Raw genomic sequence first — 18,800 nt, forward strand, 5'->3', positions numbered from 1 at the left:
TTGAACATGTAATTTATCAAGAAGAATGTATATGCGCTGAAAGATTCGAAGAAACGAATGAAATTTCGAATAATATTCTTTTTCGATAAAATCTACTTAACGTCGAAGAATAGAAATGAATAGGTTTCGACTCTTCCCCCCTCCCAAATTGTATAATAAGTTCTACGGAAAGGAGAGGCGGATAGGTGTCAATGGAGGCAGAGGTGAGCGTGCGTACAACGGTTGGACTTGCTCGTTCGTGAAAGAAAGAAGAAAGAGAGAAAGAGGAAGCGAGTCACGCTCACGTCATCACGAATGCTGCTGGCATTCACGACCCCACGTCACCTCGCCCTTCCACGTCCACCCCGCCTCGTCCAAGTGCCACCACGACGTCGCGCCGTTCCTTTTCCACTCGCCCTCCTCGCCTCTCCCTCGTCCGAACGGGAGGACCGCGTTCCCGGCCGTACAATGTACACGTGCTAAACGGGGGACCAACCACGAAGCAAGAAGAACGCAAAACATTCTCAAACTCGGCTTCTACACGTTCGAGTTTCACGGAACCCGCGCCACACAACCGAACACAACCGGCGTTCGGTTAGGGATGGGAAGGAACGAATGAAAAACCTCGACCGATGCATCGCCTCTTGGATGTGTCCAAACCCTTGTTTGTTGTCTTATTCTATCTTAAACCGTGGAACGCTTCGGTGTAAAGGAAAAATCAAAATCGGTCGGTCGCGATCGGTTTCTTCAGGGGATAGCTTGACGTTAATCTATCGAGTTATCGCTCCCCTCCTCCCCCTTTTTTTTATCGTGTACCGAGAAACGATTACGATAATTAATCGATGATGTAATCATATCGTTTCGTTTCTTTTTTTTTATTTCTTTTTCATTGAAAGAGTGCAAAGAGAAGAATTATTATTATTATTTTTTTAATTTAAAAGTTCAAACCTTCTAAAGTTAGAAATATACAATTTCTAATCATTTCTAAGGAAAGAAGCAGACACTTGGAATCGTACAACTAACGCGATTAAATGGAACTTGAAGTAATAAGGAATAAGTGAAACGATGTAAGACTCGACGAAGAAAGAAAGAATGAAAGAAAAACGACTCCCGGACAACGACTGATCGAATAAAAAAAAAAAAATAAGGACCAAAGTAACACGCCCCGATGAAAAGATAGCGAGGCTAGGAACAAAAGTGCAACATGGAAGATGGACGCATGAATCAAGGAACGGGGAGAGAGGGAGGGGGGGAAGAGAGGGGTCGCGTTTTGAAAGGAAGAACGGCGAGGAGGAGGAGGAGGAGGAGGAGGAGAAGGCGCCGGTTCAAGATCTGGCAACCAAGCGGCATTGGCCAAGCGTGCGACGAAACGAAGCGGATCCTCGCCGATGATTCCTCCTCGTAGATTCCTCGTCGGGGCTTTAGCTCCGGTCGATCTCCCTCATTAACATTCGACTCTTTGTCTCTGTCGTTGTCGCGGTCGTCCTACTCCTTAAGGTCGCCCCGGTCGGTATATATACTCTCGAGATCCTCGCGAGAGTTCCTCCTCCTCTTCGGCCCCTCTTCGGTTCCTCTTTTTCTTCTTATTTCCCCAACCGGTCGACTTTTAGTAGCCCTCTGCTCGCCTCCCTCTCCCCCCTCTCCTCTCTCTCTCTCTCTCTGCCTCTTTCGCTCTTTACAACTCTTTTCCATTCTCTCTCTCTCTCTCTTCTTCTTCTTCTTCTTCTTCTTCTTCTTCTCGCTTCTCCACGCTTCGAACCGAACCTTTTTTCCACGCGCCAGCCGGATGGAGCTAAGAGTAAGAAACGAAGTGGACGGAGCAAAGAGCCATCACAGGATATTCCTCGGTGATTTTCGATGTAACCACCCCGTGCCCTCCGCTTCTTAGACTCTCTCCTCTTCCTCGTACGTGCGTATACATCATTTCAATCCGTTTCTTCGAATTCGATTCTATTTGTTCCAATGATAATCGATACGTTTAAAGTCAAAAATACAGCTTTTTCGTTTCCTTCTTTGGTGACGTTTCTAATTTATCTTGAATATATCCGATCATGGTTTTAGATTACCAATTGTTTTCTTTCTTCAAAAGTAATTATAAAGTTCAACGATGAAGACATTTCAAATTATCGAATAAGCTTCGCGCAAATTCACTCAAAAGATAAAAAAGAAAAATCATTGCGATTGTACGATTTACGAAAGAATTCGAGCCCACTTTTTTCCAAGCGCCAACCGGATGAGAAACTAAATGAGAAACGTCTCGTATTCTTCCATTTTTCTTCCCGTACGTGTATACCATATACAGATGTACATACGGTAACCTATAACGACACTCAAATTCCTGTGATTTCGATCATTCCACGCTCCTCCACTTTTCCACAGAGTTCTTTCCACGCACGAACGCGTATCCATTCCCCTGCAACGACGGATCAAGAAGACGTTAACGCGGCTATCGTTCCCTTCCTATATTCTTTCCAGTATTCGCTTCCATCTTTTTCTCCACTCGCGACCCTCGATCATCCTTTTCTCGTCGTTTCACTCCTCCTCCCCCCCCTCCGACGAAGGTCGATTTTCATATACATAGTGGCCGTTTCGCCGCGGACGGAGGGAGGGGGGGGAGGGGTATTCGAAAGGCCAGGGGACCGGGCCTGGAACCGGGGCAAAAAAGAGGGGGAGGAAGGGGAGGCCGCGCGAGGAGTGCGAGTTTTTTAATTTTATGAGGGACGTTTATCTTATGATTATGTTGATAACTTCTCGGTAAGAGCTCGTAACGTAAATTGAACCTCTGACAAGAATTTCGTGAGTGAGTCAGAGGGAGCCAACCACGGGTGGACCCAACCACGGGCCAAGGTGAAAGCTTGGGCTAAAGCGAAAAAAAAAGAAGAAGAAAAAAAAAAAAAAAAAAAAAAAAAAAAAAACCCACTAACTGTAAATGCCCGAAAATCGATGGCATTAAAAGTAAATGGCCTTGCCTCGCTATTTGCTCCTTCTCCCTCCTCCTGCCTCCCTCCCCCTCCCTCTCCATTCTAAATCGTATCGGCTTTGTATCCCTTATTAAAAAAAACGATCGTTTTCGCGATCGTCCCCTTCCTGTTCCTCCCCTGGCATATAATAGATAAGTTTGGGTCGTGACACGAGGGAGGGATGGAGAGGAGGGGAAGAGGGAGTCATCACCGAGTCATAGAATCGCCTTTCTCTCATCCTACATCTCTCGTCGCTCGTCCGCGAGATTCTTCGGTTCGCCAGCCCGTGTATATAACTTGATAAACAAGTTTACTTGGAGAGGCCGGTATCTCGTATATGCAGTGTACTCTCGCTTACACTGGGTGTCCCGAGCAGACTGAATACTAATTGCTGAAATGTTCTTCCGTGCAGGGGAAGCGGACGACTGAATTCGCGTCGTTGATTCGAGGCGAATTTCGCATTCGACGTCGACGGAATATCATTCACGAGATTTCGACGATGATTCGTTTCGAGGAATGGTGGATGGAATTGGACCATGGATAATGGAATGATAATTGTTGTTGATATTTAAGAAATATTAAAATAATTTTAATCGAAACTACGTGTCCAGAGAAAATCTTTGGGATCTGGTATATACTCGTTGTAAATATTCTTAAATAGAATGATTAGTAAATCCTCTTTTGTGCGTATTATGATTCGTGCACAAGTTCAATATTATTCTTTTATACTTAATTTTTCGAAACTCTGCGCGTGAGGCTTCAATCAAATTGATTAACATTTTCAATTCCTGAGAGTATTATATAAATGAATGGAAGTAGAACGGAAACGTTATCGAATGAATTTCCAGTTTATCGATATCGACACGGGTGATAAAACTTCTATCATATGATTCTAATCTTTTTTCGAAATTATTTTAATGTAAATATCAGCGTGATCACCCGGTATATCGCTCGAATCCTGCTTATCCACCATTATTAGCTTCCTCGGGGGATTTAATTTTCCCGAACATCTCCAATCAGATACATTCCCTCCCCGAGTTTTAAAAACTTTCTAGACGTTTTGACGCAGAGTCGTGCAATAAATTTTGCAACTGGATCGAATTCTTCTCTTCCCATTTTCTTTTTTCCCTCTCTCTTCCTCCCTGCTCAGTATCGCAGATTCGAAGTCCAGTAGTCGACCAGCACGATAAGAAGGCGCGAGAAGCGTGGAAAGAAATAAGTATAGTCGAGTATACAGGCAGAACGCACGCCAGTTGAGATAGCATGAGATGAGCCTCCTTCATTCTCTGCACCAACGGATTAGCCAGCTCGTTTGAACGTCCTAAACGATCTTCCTAATATCCTGGTCACGACACATTCGTTAGGTCTGTATTACGTCCTCCTCGTTACTTTCGATTCCAATCCTTTCAATCTACGATTCCGTGCCCCATAAACTCGAGACTGTTTAGCATTAGAAGTAATCTCTTTAAGAACGAAGAATTTTCGACGAAATTAACGGCAATTCTTTCGTTGAAATTAAACGTTCCGTTGCAAGAGCACGTGTTTAAAATGCCTAAAGATATCTATCGAATTTTGAAGAAAATAGGTTCTTCTGTTATCAGAATCGATTACAAGAGGTCTACAATTCTCGTAAAAATTACATCCGCAATATCTCTTTTAAATCTCAAGAGTTAATAGCAGGAAAAGGGGGGGCTCTTCGTAGCATTCTCGGTGAGAATTATCATAATACGTGGTCGCTGGATGAGCGCGATATCATCGCAGTTTATGGACTGTCGAGGAGCAGGGATCATTGATCCCGACAACACCGACGTTGTGGAAATTAAGAGGTCGAGATATCCCTCGGTTTCCCTCGGAAACGCTATCTGGATAGCGGTCAGAAATCGAAAGAGAGCCGAGTAATTTTGCTAATGTCTCGGTCACGACTCGCTCCTGAATCCTTGAAACGGGTTTCCAATCTGATCCCCGGGATCCTGGCTATACGCCGCCGCGTCCCAGATTCAGACCCCAGAAAGAACGAAACCTCGAGCCTTCTATTAAACAACGTCTTACTCGTTCGGTGTTAACGTTGATGAAAAATCAGATATCATCTCTAGCGGTTATACCTCGAGAATTTACGAACATCGAGGTTCTACTTTCATCTGGAGAAAAAAAAAAGAAGGAGAGAAAGAAAAGGAAGGAACGAGAGATTTTCCTCTAGCGATGATCCTCATCATTCGTGATGACGAGAGTTCGATATCGATGGCGATCTAAGAACACCTCTCGTTCATAAATCCCCGCTCAAGCTGATGACTCGCCATCTCTATCTGGGCGACCATCCACCCACGCCCCATCCATCCGAGTTTTAAACAATATCTCACTTCCCGTGCACCTTGTTCCGCGTAAATGTTTCCCTTGTACGTACACGCACCGCCGGAATTTAGGGGGTATGTAAAACGGGGCCTTGTGAGCAGGTCTCTTAAAAATGTCTTACTCCCTTGTTCCGGCGTGCAACCAGTTCGAGATGAATTCTTTGCTTGGAAGATCTTTCTTCTTCTTCTTCTCCTTCTTCTCCTCTTAACGCGCCAATTAAAAATTCAAAAGCAAATTCCTTTCTTCGCCAATTTTTTTATTCTCTGTTTTCTTGAAATACTTAAGAATATTAAGAAATCTTGAAAAAGGGGAACACAAAGAAATGTAGTTTTATGCAAGAAAGATTAATTGCATCTACATTTTCAGGTGAGAGGAAATAATCACAACATTGTTAAAGTATATAGAAAATTGCAGGTTTCACGATTTTTGAATGCGCTGTTAACCAGAGTTAAAAGTTGTTGCATTGTTGTTCTATAAATTGATCCAGATTCTGATCAAGATCTACGTTTATAAAATTCTTGTTGAAAGAATAATGTTCCAAATAATACGTGTCGAATTATGAATCTAAGAGAAGTCTATCTTTCGAGATAAATCGTAGATCTTGTGAACTTTGTTGAATCTCGGTCATGCAACGCCTCGAGTATTCGTACCTTTGGCCAATCTTTAAAGGATCTAACGAGAAATCGATGATTGTACGTATCCTTTTCGTTCGTGGAAAAGGTCAGTTGAAAGTGATCAATGATCACCGCATGCGTGCTCGTTAAGTCTTCTAATTTCTTCCTTCCCTTATTCTATTCGTTTATTTCTTTTTTCCATCCCTCTCCCCCCAAACGTGATTTTGCGCTATCCGCATTCGATGTTTCACGGATGTACAACAAATGTTAGCCGAGTGTTTCATTGGCTTGCTTGGCTATTGCACGATTAAATGCCAGTATAGAGAGATCGAATAAGTGGCAAGCACCCGCGTGTTCATTTATCTTTAATCGCACGGTTCATCTCATCCCGACACGACGGGGAGAGATGTATGCACCGCGTTATCGCGCGACTCCTTTCTTGCGCTGGCCGACTTCTTTGCCTCTCTTAAACCTCTTCTCGCGTTTTCCGCGTCTTATTGCTCCCGACTGTGCCACCTACGTCGCTAGATCCTCCAGAAATTCATTCTATCCACTGGTATTGATTTCGCCAAAAATGGAAAAAACCGAAAGAACCGTTTCCGTTATTCTTATTAATCAAAGAAATAAGAGGAAGAGGAGGAACGAAACCACGATGATTTTTGAAATCCTAAATTCAAAAAAATCGATTCATTTATTTTCGTAAATATAGATAATTTCGACGTTATGGCCAGCCGAAAAACCGAAAGAATCGTTTCCGTTATTCTTATTAATTAAAAGAAATAAGAGGAAGAGGAGGAACGAAACCACGATGATTTTTGAAATCCTAAATTCAAAAAAATCGATTCATTTATTTTCGTAAATATAGATAATTTCGACGTTATGGCCAGCCGAAAAACCGAAAGAATCGTTTCCGTTATTCTTATTAATTAAAAGAAATAAGAGGAAGAGGAGGAACGAAACCACGATGATTTTTGAAATCCTAAATTCAAAAAAATCGATTCATTTATTTTCGCAAATATAGATAGTTTCGACGTTGAAGACCAGCAACAAACGAAGAAGGAAAAGAAATCTAAAGGGATGATGATACGTGTGCGAATAAATTCACATTATCGAGTTAACGACACGAGAATGATCGCAATTCTCTCTAATCGACGAGAGGAACAAATTGGATTATAACTCTTGCTCTTTTTTTCCTTTTTCTTCCTCAATTCTTCCGCGACAGACACACCCGAATACCTGTTTCGAGACAATAGGGGAAAAGTTGGCGACGATATCGTGACCGTTCTCGAACGCCCACGGCTCCTGATCGCGGGTCGTCGATCTAGCACATCTTTAACGGCGAGAAACGTAGCTGCGTTATCGTTTTATTTATACCTGCACTGCAGCTTTCACGTAACGCGTGCACCGCCTTCCTCTTTTTCTTTTCTTTTCTTTTCTTTTTTCTTTTTTTCTTCTCCGAGTTAATCTCGTCTATTACGGTACACGCTCACTTTGAACAAGTACCTTTATTATCGGCCGTGTTTAACAGACATCCCTCTCGACTTCGTTCTCCGTTACACGCCAGATTTCAATATCAACCCGTGTAACTCGACTTGGTGGAAAAAAAAAAAAAAGATATCTTACTCTCCTTCGGCAAATCTTCGTGTTTCTCGAAGGATTGGATTATCTAATTTGACATTTAGAGAGACGTTTTTAAAAAACTGATTGATCGAAGATTTGATTGAACTTGATCGAAGATTTAAATGTGGGACGAAGTGGATGTATCTAGGTATAACTAGATATTTATTTAGAAGGAAGAATCTTGGGATATGCGATTGTAAAATAGATATATATACGAAAATATATTGGGACATGTGTGCATTAATTTCTTTACAAAATACAGAAAGAAATATGTAGAAATATATTTTATAAAGATTTTTACTTATTGAATATTTAATAGTTATTACTCTATCAACCGAACTCCTGTCAATAATTTATCCCAGATAATTACAATTCTCCCTTATCCTCCTAATTAATTTCTTAGAAACTTTATCCACGAGTCAATTTCACGTATATCGTAATCAAAATTATTTCTTGATCGTATAGAAGATACATTCGATCTATTCTCCCTATAAATAATTCAAAAACTAAATATATTTATATATAGATCCTTTCCCTTTTATTTCGACGAAGAAAATATTCTTAACAATACTTCTGACCATCCTTACTCGATACAAGAGAATATCTATCATTATTTTCGATAAGATCCGACAAAAATGTTTTCCAGAAACGGCCGACAATAATATAGAATATCATTTTTCGCGAGGGTCCAGTTAATGGATCCGCAATATGTATCTCTGAGGTGGTGATTTCGAGGAAGTCATAAGCCTGCCGGTAATTTTCCGCGCATTATACCTCTCGTTACACCCACGCGAGCAGATCAACGGTTCACCTCGGCCGTCTTTAGTTCACGACGTGAGCGAGCATTATCGCTTCTATATTACGTCCGTTGGATCCTTTTTCCGTCCAACTTGCACCCCATTTTATTTCAGTTTCTCGTTCAAACGGAATAACGGAATAAAAAAAAAAAAGAAAAAAGAGGGATTCATAATCCTTTGTGAGATAAAAAAAATCTTGATAAACGTGAAATTTGAATCATTGAAATTTTAAATTATATTTTAATAACGTATTATTAAATATCCTGTTAATGATATACCGTAGTATAGTGTTTCAGATTTGATGTTTCATTGTGGAAAATATTCTGGGAAAATATTACGGATAAACGCTTATCCAATTATCTTGTTGGAATACTGATCTATCCGACTTTAATTTAAAAAGATGTAATATCCACATCAGCAAGTATTGATTTATTAATGCAAATTATTTCTTTGCTATCTGCAATGTAATTATTCTTTATATTCATATATTCATTCTGTAACAATCTCAGATTAACGAGAGCTAATTCTACTACGTTTGAAAAGAGGGAAATAAAAAAAAAAAAAAAGATAGGAAACATGTCGCGAAATATTTTATCGAGAGAGGATGAGAATTTTTAAAAACAATAATCTCGAACGCGACATGCGGCAGACAAGATTTATGCACGTCCCTTCGATGATGGAGCAATCATTTATTCTCCATATTAATTGATTATTCAGTTCCGATCGCGTATGAGAGATGATATATGACTCGATACGATACCACGTTAAGAACAAGAAATCTACTAGTCGCGCGTGCATAAATTACCAACATTGATAACGAAACCCACGCATTTTCTTTAGATCTTGTTTTTTCTTCGTTTGTACAGTGTCATGTAGTCGATGCCGGCATTTGGAAACGGCTAAATAAGTGGAAAGCGTTTCTTCACACTTTCAGCCGGGTAAGAAGATGTCTCCTCTCTCGCCAGACGATAACGAAATGAATTATATTCATGAATAATTCCGTTGAGTTCCGTGAACGCGAACAGAATATTCTTACTAATCGTTCAATATATTTTATAAAGAACGATACATCGACATCGATCGTCGAGAAGAAATTTCTTTTGCTACCAACGATCATTTATCTTAAATAGATTTCCAAGTAAGTATAATCAATTTAGAATTAAAAAGACGTAAATTTCTATAAATATTCCCACTTCTATTTTCCGATCTTCTAATATTCGATTAAATAACTTTTCTCAAAGTGGATTTTGAGAACCCTGTGTTACCATCCACAACCGGTGTCCGACCAAATGACCAACATGGCGTGACCCAAACTCTCCAGAACTTTCCCCATACAGGGGATCCCCTCCGCCGCTGAAATTTTATGTATCCCGGTGGAACGGAGAGGGAAAAAGAGATATGCTTGAAAATCCATGTGGCCAGGGTATCCAGAAACGGCTGGGAAAGAATGTGGTTACCGGACGTGCAGGTTGCATCGGCCGGTGAAGAATTAGATGAAGATAGAGGTACTCGTGATGCATGATCACGATTAGTCAAATAGGCGGGGACTTATTACAGATAAAGGTTTACGAGGGTAGGAACCAATGATGGGATGTGTGCATCGAACAGATAATAAGTATATCATAAGCATTATGATCGATTTGTAAAACCCTATTTGAGATTGATCCGCAATTAGGTGCACGAAAACATTTTACACTCGAGGAACGTGCCTCAAAATTCTCGAATACCTAAAAGGAATCATGCCTCGTTAATTCTCTCTAAAACGTATAATTGGAAACGTTAATTAGATTACATACGAGCGTGCATCATTAACGGAATGGCATAAACTTGTTTCTTTTTTTTTTTTCACATATTAAAATAATAGTAGCTCGTTAGAAGAGGAACAAATTTTTAATTAAACGCCTGATAAGCAAAAAATAATACCAATTTTTAAATCTAAAAAATACTTGATGGAATTTTTAAATCTTGATTAAATATGAATAATATTTTTTAATTGAGAGGATATCTATTGATTAATTAAAGATATTATTTTTCTTTGCGATATATTGTGAGAAAATAATTTTAAAAAAATGATAAATCTATTAGTGATAAATGAAGTTCCACTATCAAAACGGTAAATCAAACCTAAATTGCTGTATATGGTTCGTGTCGCGACAAGTTACATGCAATTACATCATCCCGTCTCGAATAGTTTATTTTTTATCGAACATGTGTCGGAATATTCGTAAAGGCTAATCGAATTTTTTAGAATAAGTAAAATCTTGATAGAAAAATAGTTGCAAATACGATCGATTTGTGTTTCGTTGAAATAAAATTCACTACGTTGATTATATTTAAAAGATATAGCTACTTTCGATATCGATAAAAAAAATATGGCGGCAAGAGATTATAAGGTTAATATAAAAAAAATGGACTTACTTGTGAACCACCCGTTACATTCAAGAACGTTGATGTTCATAGCGTACCGAATGTACGTGAAAACGTGTAATTTTACGAACACACCGCTACTTCTCAAAGAAACTTGGTCTATACACCGTACGCATTAACTCGAAACAACACTTAAACATTAAATCGATTTCTCTTTACCGCGCGCGTCTCACGATTCAACCATACGAATATTTAAACGAGCGCATTCACCACAACGTGTTTTCAGTCCCGGTCGACAGTCAGCTGGTGAAACGAAGTGGTGGAATCGGTCAGGGTTCGTCGAGAACAGAGTGGTCACAGTGTAGCTCGTGCCCCGGCAACATCGGCTTCGCCACTATTCTGTAGTTGCACATGTTCCTTGCTATTAAGGAGTCTTCACACTGATCACATCTGCGTATACGTCACTACGTCACAATCAACATAAAATAACGTTCGATTCAGCGTGCTAACCTATAACATACAATTAACAACAAATAAGACATAGTGACATGATTAACAAACAATTCGTAATTAATTTATAACAATCAGTCAGTGAAAATAATTATTAAGCGTGTTTACATGAAGAATTGAGAATTTACCATTGTTTTTTACGAAATCTGTCATAACCAATATTTTCATTTTGTCTAAATGTTTGAATTATTTTTCATGATGTGTAACACAATTGATTATCTGTTTAAATTTTGTGAAACTGAATAACTGAAAACTGTTCTCGATGATCAAAATATAAGATAAATTCGTGACACGCGGTAATCGTGACAGTTCGGTATGCGTGGACGCGAATTCTTGGCGCGCGACAAACAACGTAATGACCATCGATGTTAACGGCAACGTGCTTCTACTACCAAGAAAACGAAACTAATCGTCGCTACAGCCGACAGGACGTCTGTTCTTTTCTATTTTTACACCGAACACCGAACTCACAACACACACATTTCCTTTACACGTTACGCGTAAAACTGGCATTCCAGGTCAAGCGTGCTTGTCGAATTTTGATTCGTCAAATTAACACGGGAGGGAGACAATGTCACTATTTCGAATCAAAATTTCTAAATTTGTATATTTAGTTACATTACATTAAAAATTTACTTGAATTTTATAAATATTTTTTTTATTTTAGAATTTAAATAAATCTACTAATAAAAATATATTTATTTATGATATTATGATTATTTCGATAAACTTTAAACTTTATGGAATATAGATCGTATTATACTATTTTAAAATTTTCTTATTCACACGTATCGATAAAATAACAAAATTACTTTCAAAAAGGAAGTATAAGTACTTAAAAAAAAAAGAATATCGAGAAAGTATCTCCATACAGAAATATGCTTTATCGATACAACGAATCGAAGAAAAAAGTTACCTAAAGTTACCTCTGACCAGGCAACAGGTCCTTGCCGACCAATCGAACTCGAGAGTTCCTCGCCGTCTTTCGGCTCGATTCTCTAACTGATTTCGAGATCGATTTTGTCGACTTAAAAATGCGAATCCTTGCTGGAACCGAATGTTGGATCGAACATGCAAAAAACAGTCTTGTACCTTTCGAGATATACAAGATTCGTAATTTTTAACGCAAAACGAACACCATTTAATATATAGTCCGAAATCACGCGTTATATTAGGCCCGTAATAATTATTTATTATGTTTCCGGCCTAAGAAGAGTACTTAGTTCGCGTAGTTGAGTGCGGGCGTAATAAGACTGCCTGCTGACGGCGGTAGCGCGGTTTGTGCCCGCAAGCAGCAGCAGCCAGGGAAGCCCCTCTACCATGGCACTCTCCTGCAACTCCTCCAAGCAAGCCAGCCAGCCATCCGTGCCGACTTGCCTACCAGGCCTCAGAGTGGGTCCCGGCACTACAGTTCCATCCTGAATCGAAATGGTTGCTTTGCTTTCCGTGCTTTGCGCGAATCACGCAAGACCCTTCAGGCACGCTTCGGGGGACCGAAAGGGGTCCCCACGTGCTGGATTTAGCCCGCGGCTGCACAGTCGATAAAGAAGTTTAAAATATCTGTCCCTTATAACAATACGATTAAGTCACGATACATACGGAATAAATACGAGATAGCAGCATTATATTGTGGCAGCTTATTAAACATTAAATGCATTCAAATGCTCGTTTTATGATAAAAAAAAATATATATATATATATATATATAATAGTTTGAAGTAAGATTATAATTAAAGATAATATAATCTTATTTTCTTTTTATGAAAATGGTGGTCCAAGTTTCTTCAAGTTTTTTAAAATTATTGGTTTTGTAACCAAAGCTCTTTGAATTGAATCTATTAATACACGTTGCTGATTATACGGAGGAAATGGCATTCCTTCGAGATTATATAAATATACGGCACCCTCTATATTCGCCACTGCAATTTGATTACCATTCGCCGTAAAATTAATCATAACAAATCTAGCGGTATTAGGTGATATTGTCACTGAGGCAGGTTTGTATATTTTCCGTCTAATATCCCATATGCAGATTTCATTGTTGACGATACTCGCTATGATCGTGGAATGAATTGGAGACCAAACTGCATATCGAACGCATGCCATTGTCGTAGTCAAAGTGATCAATGGATCTGTTAGCCCTTCTGCCCAAATTCGAATGCACCAGTCAGCGCCACAGGTTAAAAATATTTTTTCACAAAATGGAGAAAACATCATTGAATAAACTGGTCCATCATGCGCTAGAAAATTATCTATATATTGGTATAAATAATTTGTTGAGCATTTATAAATACAACCTTCATTTGAGCCAATAAAATAAATATTACTCAAAGTCGGATGCTTTTGTAATACTAATGCGCCAGGACTTCGACTAATAGATACACCAAAAAAATCACATTGAACAGTTCTCTTAACACCTGGCAATATTCCTTCTATTCTAAAAACTTTCATAATCGTCATCGAAGTAAAATCTTCGACATATCGATAACAGAAAATGCAACCATCTTCATTACACGTATAAATTTGTTCTTCGTAATCATATTGTTCGTCACCTGGCCACCATTGAACTTGCCAGTGCGGAGAATTTGAAGAACTTGTACCCTTTTGACTTCGTCGTATAATATTAATGTCTGGTTTACTCACATCGATTACCAAGATTTCGCCATTATAAAAACCAACAGCTAGTAAATTTGGTCGATCACGACTCCAATCGAGATCTGACACTTGAGTGTCGAAATAATATCGACGAGCTGGATTGCCAGGATTTTTCGCAGACCAAAGAAAAACTAAGCCATTTTTAATTTCTGAATTATCTCGCGCTCCATATCCTACAGCTAAAATACTTGTGTTAACATAATTCCAACGCAAAGAAGCTACTGGCCTTCCCAAAGTTTCTTCAGAGCTATGAATCCAAAGAAGATCCAGACTATATGTGAATTCTAAATCAAGGCTACATGGATCTTGCTTGACTAAACCGGTAAAACGTTTTTGAGCATCGATGAAAATGTTGTTCGATATTATACTCTCCATTATTCGCACAGCATTCCGGAAGTTATCGTGATGGAATATATATATCTGCTCTTCGAGAAGGGTAGGCATCTCGACTATTTCAGACTTTGGTAATTTAGATTTCAAATTCTACGAAAATAAAATTAAAAATAATTATTTTATGAATTTATAAACATTACTGTAATTTTTATATGAATAAAATTAAAACGTTTATATGTTAAAAATTGTTCAAACCTGCGCTTCTAGCATCTTTTGTATAGATTCCTTTCTATGTACTACAAATAAACCATTTTTTTCGAGTATTAATTCAGGTTCAGCATACGTATCATGTATCACCCAATTATTTACGAACATTCCCTCATTTACACGTTTTTGTCTACTAAAATATGTTCCTCGAGATCTCATAGGTATCTGTATAGTTTGAGTTTCAATCTCTACTAATTTTCTATGTGAACCAGGTCCAATTGTTTTATATTCGTAATTCTCATTTTCTTTTTGAACTTTTATACCTTCCGGTGTATGTAAATCAGCTACCCGAGGGTCTAATCCAAAAATAAAAAAGGTCTCTGTTTCTTTCAAACAGAGTTTTACAGTTTCAGGTCGAGTCAGAAAAATATTTGGATCGTCACTGAATGAGACAAAAAAATGTTTAAATTTCTATTTTGTCTATTGATTATTTTATTTTTAAATAAAATATTAATATTAATTTTTTGTGAACATATATTATATATGTACAATTTATTTATCAATAAAACTCGTGTATACAAAAAATTTATATTAATATCTTTAAATTGTAGATATGTCCCCAAAAAATTAATTATAATAATATTAATTATTTAATAATTCATTTAATAATTATCTAATTAAAATTTTTTAAATTATCATATTTTTAAAATTACCTAGGTAGATAAAATTGAGGAGGAGCTTCTTCTTTTTCATATATATATTCATCAATTTGAGTAGATAATAAACTTTCAAATAACACATCATCACCTACTACAGTTCCAGAAGGAAGCGAGGATGTTCTGATAATTGCAGATGCACTTCTTATACCGGAAATGATAGATAGTTGTCCAATGCTGACAATTTGAGACAATCCAATTGTTTCAAATGCAGTTATTTGCTTTTCATCGATTGAACTATAAATTTGATGGGTTAATAATTTTGGAGTAACATCGACATCATCTTCTATTATGCGATAAGTCTGACGATTTTGTAAAATAACTGAGGTTAGGTTTTTGCCGGCAATCTTGCGCGTCTTTCCTGTGCTGCTGAGCTTAAATTTTGATGAAACTGGACTTTCAAATCTGCTACTATGACTCCTCGAAGGAAGATGTAACGATTCTAATTCATCCGCTTTCATTCTAATAAAAATATTTTTGTCATAAACTTTTAACATATATACATATATATTACATTTTATCGATACCTATAAACGAATGTTCACAAGAAAATATTAAAGAAATAATTTATATTTATATTTATATTTTGATATTATATTATTATGTTGAAATAAAGTTTCAACTTATTATATTACTTATTCTTTTCGTTTTTCATTTTAAATATTTTTATATTTTATATCTTAGTTACTACATCACTTCATCATGTTTCAAAGAAGAGAATGTATTAAACGATACAGTTGACTAATTCCATGGTGATATAAAAATCAATTTTAGGCATAGTTTCGTTAATATTTTAAATTATTTATAACAATTATCATAACATATTATGATATGTAGTAATAAAAAATGCATCTGAATATGATGATTTTGATTGATTTTTATTTCTTTTATTAATATATGATTATAATTGAGAGTTAAATATGCAATTATTTAATTTATTAATATAAATTTTGTTCTAATCTTTTTTATTACTTAATTATAAAAATACTATATATTTTTAATTATATAACATAATATTTATAATATTTTTATTGATGTAGTAACTAAATAATTAACATGAAATAAAACAAAATTTAATTATAAATACCTATTTAAATTGTATCCACCACGTACTCTATTAAGACATTACGGAACTTGATCGAATTGTATTATATGCACAGTCGATAAAAAGTAATTGTACAATTGAGTAAGATACGGCGTTAATCAAGTGATGGGTTTAAATAAAATTTTAAAATCATAACACGATAATTATAACAGTCAACAAAATTATGTTTGAAAAGAAATAAAACGCGAATCGTTTGTGCGAACAATTGTCAGCCATAACATTACCGTAGATAAGCGCAGACGCACTGACGACAAATCTCTTACGTGTTATTTCGAACATCCGTTTCGTGAAAAATCATGAAAATCATTTAATAGCACTTGCGCATTTGTGACTACGGTATACGTGATACATCAGATCATTTTGGAAATAGAGTTAAGTTAGCGGAAGAATATAAATAATTGCTGAGAGGGCTCCGCAGTCAAAAGACTAAAGTAAGTGACATGAATTGTGTCAGCAATGGCAGATGCAACTCCATTAGTATTTTGACGAGACCTACGATCTTTACTTGCCAAACACACCTAATGAACTTTGTTCATCGTGTAATTTTCGATTAATATTATCATCAAATATTATTCCGTATGTGACAGTTTGATGTTTTCTGCAAGAAACATTTATTAATCTTATTTGTATTTTATCAACTTTTACAGTTCTATCGCGGACATATGACTTCCGATTTTGTTCATGGATACATAATACGTCAGAAAATGCTAATAGATTCAGAAAATACGATGTTAATGATTGTGAATGAAAATTGCACATTTATATGAACAATATTCGTGTTTAATTTTTATTATTATATGATATTTACATTAGATGTTAGTGTCGTTATAGTATACTTATAAAGATTGTCAGTGACTTTTAGAATTGTTTTTCTTTCTTTACAATATTGTCGTCAGTGTTAACTGATAAAAAAGTATAGCTTTGAACGTTGCCTTACGTCAATATAAATTAAATCAAATAGTTTTATTTTTATTTCTTAAATTATATAAGAATTTTTTAAATTTTTGAACAATTAATCTGTGAATTTTTATGACAGATATTTTTTAAGTTCTTGTTAATATCAATTACATTTTCTTTAAGAGTTCTCTAATATGAGTACTACAAGGGAACAAGCTGGACCATCTAAACCATGGGATTCTACTGCAGAAGAGAAAGAAAAGGATAATCGAACATTTGAATGCAATATTTGTCTTGATACTGCAAAAAATGCAGTTATTAGCATGTGTGGTCATTTATTTTGGTAAATTTATTATTAATGATGTATTTATTATTAATAATATATAATGTATATATGTATTATATTTCAATAATAAACATACATTTTTATATTATTCAGTTGGCCTTGTCTGCACCAATGGTTAGAGACACGTCCAACAAGGCAAATGTGTCCTGTCTGTAAAGCTGCAATTAGCAAAGATAAAGTTATTCCATTGTACGGACGTGGAGATACAAGGCATGAAGATCCAAGGTAAATTATATTTTTATTTTTATAAATTAAATGCATAATTATTTAATAATATTTTAGAAATTGAATTTTAAAGATTATTGATTATTATTATTGATTCAGAAATAATGTTCCACCACGTCCTGCTGGGCAAAGAACAGAACCCGAAAATAATATTGGATTTTCTAGTTTTGGTTTTGGAGATGGTTCTTATATGTCATTTGGTATCGGGACATTTCCATTTGCATTCTTTACATCTACTTTTAATTTTGGAGAAACTCGACCAAGTGCAGGTATTTTTTCTTTATAAATTAATTTTATATATAATGCTATTTAATAAAATTGAATTTAATTATGTATTTTTATACAGCTGCTAGAGGAACACCACAATATGAAGAAGAACAATTCCTTTCAAAAGTATTTCTATGGGTGGCTTTGATATTTGTTTGTTGGCTCTTGATGGCGTAACATTTTGTTAAACCATATTATTTGCTCCGTATCTTGTAAACCTGCACCACTTGCTGAATTGATTCATTACATTTTTATTAATACATCGATCTTTCCTCGTTTGTGTAATCGTTGTTACTCGCTACAGTAACTCTATCTGCTTGAATAAACAAACGGATTTTGTTATAAGTGTAATAACATTTTTACTTGTATATACACTTTATTTTTAATTTTTTGTGATTATAATGATTAGTTTAAATGATTAGTTTAAAATAAAAGAAATAAACTTATTATCTAAATGTAATATCACTTATTAATATCACTATTGTTATTAATCATGTAAAAATAATATAGGTTATTTTTTTTAATTGTATTTTATATAAACACGTATATTCAAGCAGGTAAAACTTTTCTGATTTTAGAATTTTTGAGATATTAAACCATTTATTCTTATAATATTTATGTATATAAATATAAATATTATCACTTTTAGACTTATAAGATATATATCATAAGATATATCTATACATTGCATATATGATTAGTTTAAAATAAATCTATTAGATTTATTATATTATTATGGACCTATGGTTTTATTATTATTAATTATTAAAATAAACAGTGTATATAATAATCTAGTTATTAAGACAGTTTGATAACAAATGCAAACAAAATGGAATAAAAATGAATATATATA

The 18,800-nt window shown here is 35.9% G+C and overlaps 4 protein-coding genes across 5 annotated transcripts in view; 1 reads left to right on the plus strand and 3 right to left on the minus strand.

The window, feature by feature from the left end:
* The window catches only part of LOC102681795, a 77,149-nt gene extending 64,455 nt beyond the window's left edge, over positions 1 to 12,694 (minus strand). Inside the window, exons 1-2 of the mRNA XM_006609680.2 lie at positions 12,123 to 12,694; positions 10,738 to 11,196 (exon numbers count right to left, since the gene is read on the minus strand). Of these exons, the coding sequence (XP_006609743.2) occupies positions 10,738 to 10,777 (40 nt within the window). The 5' untranslated portion in view covers positions 10,778 to 11,196; positions 12,123 to 12,694. The remainder of the gene's footprint in view (positions 1 to 10,737; positions 11,197 to 12,122) is intronic.
* LOC116184866 (WD repeat-containing protein 78) lies at positions 12,390 to 14,610 on the minus strand. Its single transcript, XM_031515259.1, has 4 exons — positions 14,440 to 14,610; positions 13,524 to 14,334; positions 13,096 to 13,448; positions 12,390 to 12,614 (listed from the first exon to the last, which is right to left on the minus strand). Exons 1-4 carry the CDS (start codon positions 14,608 to 14,610, stop codon positions 12,390 to 12,392), a joined length of 1,560 nt encoding a protein of 519 aa, XP_031371119.1.
* A 27-nt stretch (positions 14,611 to 14,637) lies between these two features.
* On the minus strand, positions 14,638 to 16,395 carry LOC102671053. Its single transcript, XM_031515244.1, has 3 exons — positions 16,195 to 16,395; positions 15,105 to 15,569; positions 14,638 to 14,747 (listed from the first exon to the last, which is right to left on the minus strand). Exons 2-3 carry the CDS (start codon positions 15,566 to 15,568, stop codon positions 14,732 to 14,734), a joined length of 480 nt encoding a protein of 159 aa, XP_031371104.1. The 5' UTR covers position 15,569; positions 16,195 to 16,395; the 3' UTR covers positions 14,638 to 14,731.
* Positions 16,396 to 16,479: 84 nt separating this feature from the next.
* Positions 16,480 to 18,677, plus strand: LOC102671299 (E3 ubiquitin-protein ligase RNF185-like). 2 transcript variants are annotated; one of them, XM_006609689.2, is made up of 5 exons: positions 16,480 to 16,643; positions 17,295 to 17,452; positions 17,549 to 17,680; positions 17,780 to 17,949; positions 18,027 to 18,349. In XM_006609689.2, exons 2-5 carry the CDS (start codon positions 17,304 to 17,306, stop codon positions 18,122 to 18,124), a joined length of 549 nt encoding a protein of 182 aa, XP_006609752.1. In that variant the 5' UTR covers positions 16,480 to 16,643; positions 17,295 to 17,303; the 3' UTR covers positions 18,125 to 18,349. The 2 variants fall into 2 exon arrangements, with proteins under 2 accessions (XP_006609752.1, XP_006609751.1); XM_006609688.2 differs by lacking the exon at positions 16,480 to 16,643 and adding an exon at positions 16,644 to 16,788 and having other exon boundaries at positions 17,293 to 17,452; positions 18,027 to 18,677.
* Positions 18,678 to 18,800: the final 123 nt, after the last annotated feature.

Source organism: Apis dorsata, unplaced genomic scaffold (genome assembly GCF_000469605.1).
Source record: "Apis dorsata unplaced genomic scaffold, Apis dorsata 1.3 scaffold_59, whole genome shotgun sequence".
NCBI classification, from domain to species: domain Eukaryota; kingdom Metazoa; phylum Arthropoda; class Insecta; order Hymenoptera; family Apidae; genus Apis; species Apis dorsata.